The 12,662-nt window shown below is 35.3% G+C and overlaps 1 protein-coding gene across 1 annotated transcript in view; it reads left to right on the top strand.

Annotated features, from left to right (window-relative positions):
• The window catches only part of Abcd1 (ATP binding cassette subfamily D), a 632,582-nt gene that overhangs the window by 294,170 nt on the left and 325,750 nt on the right, over positions 1–12,662 (top strand). Inside the window, exon 7 of the mRNA XM_081759525.1 lies at positions 547–777. Within this exon, the coding sequence (XP_081615651.1) occupies positions 547–777 (231 nt within the window). The remainder of the gene's footprint in view (positions 1–546; positions 778–12,662) is intronic.

Genomic DNA, 12,662 nt, shown 5'->3' with positions numbered 1-12,662 from the left:
ATATCGTTGCAGGGTTTGATTTCATTGAGTGGGGAGAAGATGGGTTTCCGGTGGGAGCTCTGTGGTTCGGATTCCACTATGTTAAGCCTCGGATTCGATTTCCTGTGAGAGCTCATGTGATTGGGATCTTACTTAAAATGTAGGTCACCTAATCGTGGTGTTGAAGAGGAGGTAAATTAAAATCAAATGAAAATAATAATAATAATAATAATAATAATAATAATAATAATAATAATAATAATAATAATAATAATAATAATAATGTACCTGGCGATAAATAGATAGCGCACACGTCTATTATGTAAGAGATCCGGATTCGATTTCTGGCGGGAGCACATGTGATTCTGATCGCGCATTAAGTTTTAGGTCCACATTTGATACAGCCTCGGTGCTGAGCATCACAACTTTTCTCCAGATTTCATTATTGCATTATATTCAGATATACATAGGGATATATATATATATAATACAGGTTTAGAGTAAGAAGTTGCTCAGTGCTAACTAACACTGAATTTGAAGTAATAAGTTATTCTTATATTTTTATAGACCATATATGTCGTTGGGCAGTCTTAGAGATCAAGTTATTTATCCGGATACTGTAGCCAGTATGCTCAAGAAGGGCTTAAAAGACTCTGATTTGGAGTATTTTCTGGATATTGTCAACCTTCGCCACATAGTAACACGAGAAGGTGGCTGGGATGTTGTAGCTGATTGGAAGGATGTTCTCTCGGGAGGAGAGAAGCAAAGGATGGGAATGGCAAGGTTGTTCTACCACAAGTAAGTTCCTATTCTGTTAAGTGTTTTATGCTTTCTGGACTATTTTGATTTTATTAATTTGTTACATTATCCGATAAAACGAAATATTTATTCGTCTAGAAATTTAATTTAATAGATTTGACTTATGACTATTCGTTACGATGATTTGTCATTACATGATTCCGTGTGTCAGCCCTCCACCATTATGCTTAACTTCTTAAGTGTAAATTTTGAAGAATAATAAGTAATGGCTTTTTACAACTTAATGTTCATTATATAGGATAATTTAAAGTTAAGTTTACCTATTGTAAATTGCTTACAACTGTACTAATTGTACTATATAATAAATTTTAAATTTCGGTTTATTTTTGAGTTCTTATAGGTACTTTCTAGTTCATGAATACTTATAACGATATCATGTATATTTTTACCATATGTTTCATTTAACATTTAGGATATAAATGCTATTTTATCTGGCAATTGCAGCATAAAAGGAGGAGAAAATGGTATAAGTCAGAAATCTTATTTTGTAAACGTTTATTTTTCAGTTGTTAGTTATAAAACTTTTTTTCTGATAAATGAGTGATACGGTTGTCGAGGTAACGTTTTTCGTTACTAAGATATAGTATATATAATTATTCAAGATTATTAAAAACAGAAGACATCTTTCATTAATGTAAATTTGTAGTGCGTAATTGGAACTTTTGGTAAATATTTTCAGAAATACAACATTTTCCGCATGACAATCTAGTGTATAATCTTTTAATTAATTAAGGGCCGCGGTGGCTCAGTGGTAGAGCGTTCATCTCTGGTGCATGGGGTCCCGGGTTCAATCCCAACTCCCGCCAAGTGTACTTTGTGGTCGACAAACACCGTGTGCGGGAAACGGGATACTCCCGTTTCCTCCCACTTTCTTCATTCCACAATTTCATTCATTTCTCATCATCACCTTCTTCTTTAGCCTAGCCGACATAATCGTGGGAAGTAACACTCAAATATTTCATTTCGTTTTCTTTTAATTAATTAAAAGATATAACATTTAAGATATTAGTATAACGAATTGTGGGTGAAGTTGTAATAACCTGAATATGATGGAAAGTAGTGTGTACTTAAATCTTTGGTTTTGTAACTAGTACTTTGGGTTTTATCTTTAAAATCGTATTATTTTAAAAGGCAAAATGCTGACTTTCAATTAAAAACACAGAACTCTACTGTATTATGTTCGATATACATAAACTATATCTTCTATAAGAAGTGGAAAGGCTTCGAAGTGGCGTATGTTGAATTACATTGGTATACAGTATACAGGAGGAAAACTAAACATACATAACTGATGAAAATACTTAAAAAAAAAAAAAAAAGAAAAAAAGAAAAAAGAAAAAAGTATTTATTTCAAAATCGACAACCTTGATCCACTAAAATTAAAAACAGTAGCAAAAGAAGACAGCCGACACCATAATCCCTCCCTCTAGAATATGTTTCTGGCAAAAAAAAAAAAAAGTTACACATGGTTTTGACAGACCTGCTTCGAAACAATGCAATTCAGGAAGTTCTGCGGATACAGAGCTAATAATAGTCTGACGGTGCCCGATCCGATCCATATGGTGGATACCTGAGAACTTCCCAGTCAAGTTATTTTAATTTCTGAGGAGTCATGTTAAAGATATATGAGGTCTTTCATTGGCAGAGTAGTATACAATACTCTTCCTCTTAACCAGTACCGGTCGTTTCTTTTAAATTGCTACGTACGCTCGCACTAATTGTCGACAGTACAGCTCCTAGTCTATCGTTCTGCCCAGCGGCAGTATCTTATAATGCACGATGCCCTTCAATCCTACTAAATGCATAGCAAAATAACCTTCCTGGGCATCAATATGTGCCTTCTACAGACAGTGGAGCATTTCCTCGCTTCGATTACCATGTTTCTCGCACATTGTTGTCGTAGATTAACCACTTTTCATTAGTCGTGAGCAACCACTTCTGAAGTGGCTTGAGTTCGTTATGTTTCAATAGATGTTCGAAGGTAAAAAGTTAGTGGAGTAAATGTTTTTGAGTCGGATTATATGGTGCCCGAACGTCGAGCTTCATGTTGTAGCCAGCTTTTCCCGAATGGTTTAACACTGCTTGGTGATGGATGTTTAGATCATTGGTGATGTTATGACTGTTTACATGCTAATCTTGCTCGGCTTTTGCCAGAATATCATTTACTTTTTCTGCGATTGGTCGTCCACTGCGAGGAACATGTTAGACATCAAGATTTCCATAACGAATGGGACTAAACCATCTTTTGCTTTGCTTTTGATAACGTGTGTTACCCATAATTAGCACAAATTTCATCACGAGCGTGCACAGAATTTGCGCTTTTATCGAAATCAAATTGTACAATGTGGCGATCTGATAGTATTGTGTGTAGATTCTTGCTATGTGTAGATTTTGTTCGGTCTACCATTCAGAAATAGTAATTTTTAGTGTGATTTGCGGGTTTTCACCAAATTCGTTTTATTCCGAACTTAACCTTTGCTCTCCCTGTACCACCTTGCTAGCCGGTTGTTTTAAAATTCGATTGATCTGTTGGAAATATGAAGTCCTTTTTGAGAAGCGAAACTGTCGAACATAATGTTACAGTTTAAGCTGAAAGTGGGAAGGAAAAATACTAATGCGTGAAATGGACTCCTAAAACCCGGAACCTGCTGCACCGAAAGCACTCTAGCTACTAAGTCAACAGGAATTTGCAGAATATTCGAGTCAAATTCTCATAAAACTTATTTACTTTGTAAGTAGCACATAAATGCCGAGTAATGCAAAGAATGTAATACAGGAGACAAGCTTAAATAGTACAACTTTACTAGAGACATTTCATAGTTGCTATCCAAGGTTCTTCTGCAGTCCTCACAAAGAAAATGCGAGTCTCATTGTTTGTCCAAGTCACTAACAGGCATTCCAAAATGCGCCTGCTGAGCCTCACACATATTCGAATTCGTTACATATCAAAACATGTTAGAAGAATGCTTTCATTTTTATGTCATCACGAAGGTAAGAGGCATATATGTGTACTAGGCATCTGACACCCTCCTTGTACTTTCGCGGTTTAGGAATCGTTACAAAAATTTCAAGTTTAAATTAATAACAAACTCTTGCCCCTTTTGCTTATGCACTCAGAAACACACCTCTCGATCGACAACTTGATTTCTGTTATTCAACCCAACTTACCCCCCTCCTTCACCTCTCCTTGTCTACAGAAGTGTGTGACGCAGTATGCTCTTCCCATTCGCATGGAAAAAAACAGGAACCCAGTTTACAAAGTTAATAGTTTTAAACCGTCTCTTTCATTCGTTTGTTCTGAAATGCCTTTTTAAAGCCTCAATTAAAAAAAAAAAAAAAAATAGTCACAAAATGTTTCCTTAGCTTCATAAACGCCTTGATTTGCATTCTTTCCCCTCTTCAAAGACTGCAAGCTAGGAAGATGCTCCTTGTGAAATCGATGGAAATTGTCAATCACCGCAGTAGGTTTTGCGCTTCCTACAGTACGTAATGTGGGTGCAGAGCTCTAAAAGCTACTGACAGAAATGAGTGTTATTATTCAATGACTAATTTCATTTCTTTTCAGTAATTGCAAGCAAATGTGCCAGGGACGACATCTGGATAGGAGAGGAGGGTGTAATTCCACCTCCCCTCGCTTTGAACTTGATAAATAGATATTGTTTGATCAAATGTATAGTAATACACTAATAAAAAAGTGAAACTCTTATATCGGCGAAGAATCTCCGCCTCTTCCGCCCCCCACGCAAAATCTCAAATGACTCTACTTTTAGCAACCAACCTATATAGTTACGATTACACGTTGCTAGAGCACTAACATTTAGTTTCAAGAGTCGACGGTTTGATCCCAAGTCATATGAGTTCATGGACAATACTGAGAGAGAGAGAGATATTCAAATATGGGGACAGAGAGGTATGAGTTACATATACAAGTTTAGAATTAAAAAAAGAAAAATCACCAGGCAGATTCCGTATTACTGCCTAAGAAGGGGAAACTGCATCATACACCCTGAACGGTGGCATAACTAACGGGCGCGCGGTGTGGGAGGCGTACGACAAAAGGGAGCCCATTTAAGGTTCGTAATTCCACTTTTCAGGTTTTTGTATGACTTCAAACTTTTTTCTGAGTTTCTAAAATGCATACTACTGTAGTCTTAGATGAAAAAGAAGTTGTGGAACGAGCTGTAGACCGTGAAATCCACTCAAATGATTTATCATCTCTTTGGTGCAACAACTTTACCGGACAGTAATGAAGGAAAAGATCGAGTGAAATAGAATGAATTAGCTATAGTTTTTATCTTAGGTAGTCATTACTAGTAGTCCGTATTTGTTTAGACCGAGACTCTATCTCACTTTTCCTGTGACGAGAGCAACACCTAATGGAGCATTCAGTGAATTAAACGCAATTAAAACCTATATTCATAGCACAGTGGTGCAGATGTAGTTGAGCTCTTTGGAAATTTTCAGCATGGAAAGCGAGAAAAGCCAACAGATTGATATAGAGAAAGTAGTTAATAAATTCCTCTCCGAAGGAAATCACCCGTACAGTTGTTTTTCAGATGGTAATTTATCGGTTTACTTAAGTTGGTTGAAATTCCTCCATAGTTGTGGGGGCGGGACACTGAAATCATCTCTAATAAAGGGGGAAGGTGACATGTAAAAGTAGTGAAATACGTACGATATTAGTACGTAGTGACATAGTTTTCGGGGTCACAAAGATGAATGCAGCTTAAGTCCCTGACATAAATAATGATATTCTAGTTGTGGTATATGTTTAAGATTAGCCTCAGCCTATCAGAGATATGATTTCTGGGGAATTGTCGTTGCTCCACGGAGGCATTACCCCTGATCACTCCCTTAAATCTTCACTGCTTTGCAGGGGCGTAGCCAGGAATTTATTTCAGGGATCGAAAGCTTTTTGAGGGGTTCAAATTTAATATGAGGACATTGTGTATTAAAATGTCTAACTTTATCTCTAAAAGTAGATATCTGAACCACTAGGGTCTACATCCTGTGTATGTCGCTGCTGCTCTGAATCGTCATAAGCTTCTCTTCAAATGTATAAGACATATCATGTAAATAAGAAATGTAGAACGTAGAATAAAATATAAATAGAAAATATATAAATTATAACTAAGAAGTAGCAAATAATTACAAAATAATGTTGAAGGACGATTTTTTAAAACAATCATACTTGAAAGAAAAATTTTCTTTTAAAACCATTTTCCATTTATGCAAGGCTTAAAACAAGTGAGGAGCGCTCATCTGGAGTCCCACTATTCATCTCTTCAAACCAGAAAACTATGAATTCCGCACTAATATATTTCGTATTCTATTACTTTTTTTTTACATGTTACCCCTTTCCTTCCTAGGAATGGTTTCAGTGTCACCCCCTACATTAAATTGTTCAGATAGTAATTTATGCATATACTAAATTCGTTTGATATTCCCTCAGGAGTCAATGTTGCATCGTGCAGTCCAGTGTACGTTTTTTTCCGAGTCAAAACTTTTTAATATACTGTGTATATATACGTATATTACAGTAACAGTGGAATTTTGGAAGTGGACTGTTGTCGTTGTGGAAACATTCATCATGGTATGACGTAGAGAAATGAGTTACATTAAGGTTGTAAGATTTAATGTCAAAGTTGAAACATTGCAAGTTAAAGAAAAATATGTAATAACAAATGTCATAGTTGAAAATAATTTCGGCTTAAACTAGCTAATTTCGGTTTAATTCAAAATTGAACTTCCGAAATGCACGGTCTGAGCGTAGCTAAAAAAAAAAAAAAAAAAAAAAAAAAAAAAAAAAAAATCAATAAAAATGATCGGGATTCGAACCTAGGACCATCTACGGAGGTGTTCCTTACACTAACCATTCATCTAACAGACAATGACGCAAAGCATTTGGCACTACTTTATCAGATGTTTCTATCAAGTATAACTTAATTAACACAATAGTAACAAACTTTTACTGCCTTGAAAAGTGTTTCTGAACAAGGAGAAGTTCATTATGCACCCTTTAACTGAGTTACAAGAGGTCTACGTCCCATCTGAACGGCGAACCTATCGACTCAACTTTCGGAATGTCACATTCTATTTCAATCTCTCTCTCTCTCTCTCAATATCGTTCATGAACTCATGGCTTGGGATCAAACCTTCGACTCTGAAAAGGAATGTAAGCACTCTAGCAATGTGCTATCGTAACTATATAACTTTGTTGTTAAAAGAAGCATCATTTTAGATTTTACCTAAGGGAGGGAAGGAAGATGGAGATTCTCCGCCGACAGAAGAGTTTCACTTTCTTATTATTAATATATTACTATACATTTGATCAAACAATATGTATTTATCAAGCTCAAGGGAGGAGGAAATTATACCCTTCTGTCCTGCCCAAATGACGCCCCTGGAACATTTGCTTGCAATTACTGTCAGTAGTTTTTAGAGCTCTGCGCCCGTTTTGCCTTTGAAGACCACAAAACCGACTGCCGTGATTGACAATTTCCATCGATTTCACAAGGAGCATCTTCCTAGCTCGCAGTCTTTCTAGAAGGGAAAGGATGCAAATAAAGGCGTTTATGAAGCTATGGGAACATTTTGTGACAATTTTTTTTTAAATCAGGCTATAAAAAGACATTTCAGAACAAACGTATGAAAGAGACGGTTTTAGAGCTTTACACCTTATAAACCTTGTTCCTGTTTTCTCCGTGTGAATGGAAAGAGTATATGACTCACACATTCCTTTAGACAAGGAGAGGTGGAGGAGGGAGGGAGTTAGATTGAATACCAGAAGCAAGTTGTCGACCGAGAGGTGTGTTCCTGAATGTATAAGCAAACGGAGCAGGAGTTTGTTATTAATTTGGACTTACAATGTTTTGTAACGATTTCTAAGCCGCGAATGGTACCTGATGTATACTTGCACACAACTTGAAAAATGTTAACATGAAACAAAAAACAGTGCTCACTGAGCAACTCTCATACTCAATATCAGCACTCACGGTCATATAAATTTTCCCCAAATGTTGGCAATACTGCTAGGTAATAATTTCCCCCGAATGTTGGAAACTGTTAAGTATGATTTCTCAACAGTACCCGCAGGCGTAGCTTCAAAAAACGTACTTTTGATGTGAAGTAGTTCCATATACATGGCTGAAATCCTGTTATTTTGGACAATATATCTGACTTTAATGCTTCATTAATGTGTTAAAGCACGTGTTAGCTTCCGAGATATTGCCGGGAGACATGAGAAACATTTGACATATCATTTCAAACGCCCCACCAATTGCATAGGCGATACGCCTTTCATAAATAAAAACCGGCAGTTATGGCAAAATAAAACGCCGAAAATGGCATTCAAGAGGACAAATAATTTTAAAGATGTTAGTTTATATTGCAAAAATGAACATACTGTAATATCTTGAGTATGTGTTAGCTATAAACAGTAGCAGAAGACACATCACCATCATCAAGCGATTATCCCAGCAACGAGGAAAGATGAAGAACCCCAAATATCCATAACAACAATCCATAGCATTATAAATATCCATAATAGAACCCCAAATATCCACTATACGCCTCTAGTTCGGTCTGCCTGAGATTGACTAGACCCCGACTTTGAGAAACTATCCCACGTTTCTCACAAACTACCTGGGTTGGGAGGATCCCATTCCGACTACTTGGGTCGGAATACCCTTTCAAAACAAGCCACTTTTGTTCACTACTTGGGTCAAAGAGATAACTTATCCACGAACTTCGAAGGTTGTCTGGGCGTTCAGTTCTCCTATACAAATGCTTTTCTCATTCTTGTCTAGCTCCTCAGGATAGGATGGAGACCTATAAAAAGGGTCACAACTATGTCACGGGAATGAGTTTTTGTTTTAAAAAAAGTAACGGAGTGTTTTGTAATACCTAAAAGGTAAATGGTAGGTGAAGAGTCTAAAAAGACAAATTCCGTGTAGGTTACTCTGCCTAAGAAATTATTACATGGCGGATGCGAGCGATCGATCAAACGAATTTTGATGACAACCAAAGACTAAGGATATTTATACATTAGAGAAATTCAATCAACACTTTATCCAGGTTTATCTCTAAAGCAGTAGCGTCTCGTAACATAATTTTCGATAGTTCACAGCCATTTGAAAATTCTAATTGTAGAATTCTTTTAGTATTTTAAATAAGAAAAACGATAAAAATCAATGAAAGTACCCATGTATATATATTTACATATAAGTAGTACCCATTCATAAACAAATGCTCCATTTTATTTGTATATGAAATCACTTCTGATGTTCTTCTGGGCAGTCAGCTTGTCAATAAATCATTTGAAGTTTAATTTTTACAGTTTTTTCTCTGTCGATAACATAGTTAATGCACTGAGACTGTTTTGAGCTGCGGTACACCTTTAAATGCTTCTATATTTTTTAATATGTTAAAACAACTTTCAGTTTCTGAAGTCAACGTCAGATTATTTACTATAATTTTCATGAATTGTGTTGTATGCCATTCTCTTTCTGCAGAGTCACCATCAGTTTCACGACAATATACTAAATGAAATCTGCTTTAGACTCCAAACATGTACTATCTCGTATATTTGAGTTGCCAGGTATGCTGTTTTGTGAACTGTTAACAGTATATTATTCATTGCAGTTTTGGAAAATTCAAAATTGCCAATAAAATTCCAACTGATCAAAGAAAATGTATATTTGAAGAGTATATATATGGATGTTACAGTTTCAGGTGTGTAATATCTCTGAGGAAGTCTGTATGTTACGTAGCCGAAACTGTAACACAGATATATACTGCATATATATACTCTTAAAATATATAGGGGAGGCCGGGATAATAAGAGACAAAAAACTATTCTTGAGGAACTAGAAAAAAATATATATGATTGCACTAAAAAGTGAAACCAATATATATATATATACACACTCACTCACACTCATTCACACTCTCTCTCACTCACTCACTCACTCACACACTCACGAAAAATTTTGTTACAGGCAGTGTTTCTTACTACCCCTGAAGGGTAATAACAGACAGGGCTCTCAGTACTTATACACAAAGAAGAAAAAATGAGAAGAGGTTTAAGGAAAAAATCTTCAGAAAATTCTGAACAATTTACTTTTTTCAGGTCTGAAATATGTTCCCGAAATATCAAGATTAAAAAAATGAAATTTAATAGTTCGTTCGGAAAATTTATTTGCCTGAGTATTAAATATCAAAAACCATTGAAACAAAGTATAGTTGCGTATTACGGAATCTAGATACATCATGGATAAAACTCACTACCAAATAAAAAAGAATGCTGACAAGAAATTTTTTGGAGAATGTCGAAAATGAACTTAAAAAGTACCTAAATTCTCAATGAAGAAGCAGCACCGCATTTGAAAAATAGTTTTAGCTAACTTAAATGGACTGAAATAGCTATTAAATTGTAAACATACACGAAGAGAAAATTGAAAAATGTTGTAAACCTATTGTTGTCCAAAGGGTATGTAAAATGTGGCCTATGTAAAACTACATTTTCGAAAAACATCTAAGATAAATATTAAACCTTTTTAAGATGTACAGTCGAACGATCATATGAAAAATTTACAAAAGAGTTTGGAAAATGTCTTGGTAGCCTATGTGAAATCCAAGTTAACGTTTTAAAACCTCATAAATGTAATTTAAACTTTAGTGTTACATAATTACAGCAGGTAGGCCTTATTAATTATCTTAAGCTTTACCACTTAAACAAACACAGGAAAAATGTATAGGCCAAAAGGAACTGTTGGCATATAGGCATGAATTTAACAAATATTAAGAATAGTCCTACAAATACCTAGGGCTACCAAAAGAAGAGGAGACATATTTAATCTTTCTGTTTTGGTTTCAAAAGTCCTTTTTCACTTTGCTGTAAATACAACGAAATTTGGAGCTATCCTCTGGAAATCTAGAATGGTCCATTCCCATTTCCATCCAGTTTGATAGGTCCATAAAACACAAATTTGGATGTCATTGTTTGTCATCATAGCCAGGCCAATTGAAACCACTTAGATTTTTTTCTTCAAAAATTTAACCTTGCACGGTCCTTCATTTGGGAAAGCAATAATCCTCCCAATAAACCAGTCAATATCGTAGTACACGGCGTAATACATTTCTAAGGAAGATTCTGCTCTGGTTGGATCAATTTCTCCTGGCAAACTTTCACCAGTTGATGATGAAATTGGTTGATCCAAAGCATATCCTCCACTGTCACTATCTATGCATAGACTCTGACTGAATTGCCAGAGTAGGAATTTTCCTATTTAATTTCTATGTACAAAAAATAGCAGGTTATATTCATCACATGCGCTAAATAAACATAAAGTTGAACTGGGGTAATGAGAGACAGCTGTCTTATTACCCCTTCAACATTTCTAAAAGGGGTAATAAGAGACATGCCCTCAATTGACCTGAAATGCAATGTTTCAGCATTTTTCAAAATTTCACATCAATCTTCATAATCTTAGACACAAAGTTACATAGCAGTCATTTCCACATTTGTAACTCACTTTTCACAATAAAATTTTATTTTAAAACAGTCACGAACTTCTATGGTAAGTTCAAAGTGAAGGTATTTTTTCATAACGTGACAACAATATAAAAACTCATATTACTTCATAAGTGCAAGTGGGGTAGGAAAGTAAAGGTTTTGAAGTTACCATTACTTAATTTTTTTTTATAATTTTGACTTGATATTTAGGGTATTTTTTGGCCGTGTCTCTTATAACCCCTGTCTCCTATTACCCCGGCCTCCCCTACTGCTTTGGTCACTGGAGTTTTATTAGCAATGTTAACAGTATACACGAAACAGTACATATGTATCAAATTATTATGACAGTTGCAGAGGCAGCGAACTCTTTGTCTATGTACTTTTGCATTGTTGTTTCAAGATACTTCATGACTTTATTTTGTATTTACGTTGTCTGTTAGGGGTTAGGCTATATAAGTCGATATTTACAATTTTAAAAAGGAGATTACTGTAATGTGTTTGATGCTCTTCCTGCTTGTTCACCAAAGACGTACACTAGTCACTATACAAATGAGGAGGACAGGACACTTTATGAAGTCAACCAAACCACGTACAATATCAAAGCTACTAGAATCTTCGGACTCTTAATGGGGACATACAGCATATTTAGACACCCCAAAATTCGATGCAGTCGATCAAAAAGCGAGCGAATGTGACTTCTTATGAGTCTTAATATAAATGATCATGCGAACAAATCGTAATAGAATATGTTTCGTACATACAAGGCACGCACCTAGAAAATTTTGTTGAATGAGTCCCAAAGTTTAGGAGGGGTTCCAGTACTATAAGACACTACATCTATGTACGATTGATCCGATGTAATTCTACACCCGAGAAACGATATGTAATTGTTTAGTACTGCCATCTCTATTCTAACTAGTAAAAAAAGAATATAGAATTAGATTTTTTAAAGAAAAGAAAGAGTGCAGATGAAGTGAAACAAATCTTTAGGCTACATTAGTCATTTCTCTACTAAACAATTCTAGTTTTATTATGAAAGGTACAAACGTGAGTCGAGTTAAGAAGTTTTAGGAGAGAATCCGAACCCGGTAGATTCTCTGTGTGGGTATACCCCTGGTGCTCACACTAGTTAAATTCAGCAGTTTTTTTTTTTTTTTTTTTTTTTTTTTTTTTTTTTTTTTTTACAGTTCTCATACTTTACTTTTTCAATCAGTTATCCCAAGTATATTAGACAATTCAGATCCTATGGTAATTCTCTTCATATGAGACGCGAGGAAAGCAAAATGTTATATTCATTTCATAATCTATCACCCGTTTATTGCTTTAAATCAACTTGGAAATTTCGACA

The sequence above is a fragment of the Thermobia domestica genome, chromosome 5, assembly GCF_964235325.1.
Source record: "Thermobia domestica chromosome 5, izTheDome1.hap1.1, whole genome shotgun sequence".
NCBI classification, from domain to species: domain Eukaryota; kingdom Metazoa; phylum Arthropoda; class Insecta; order Zygentoma; family Lepismatidae; genus Thermobia; species Thermobia domestica.
This window is presented reverse-complemented; position numbering and strand designations above follow the sequence as displayed.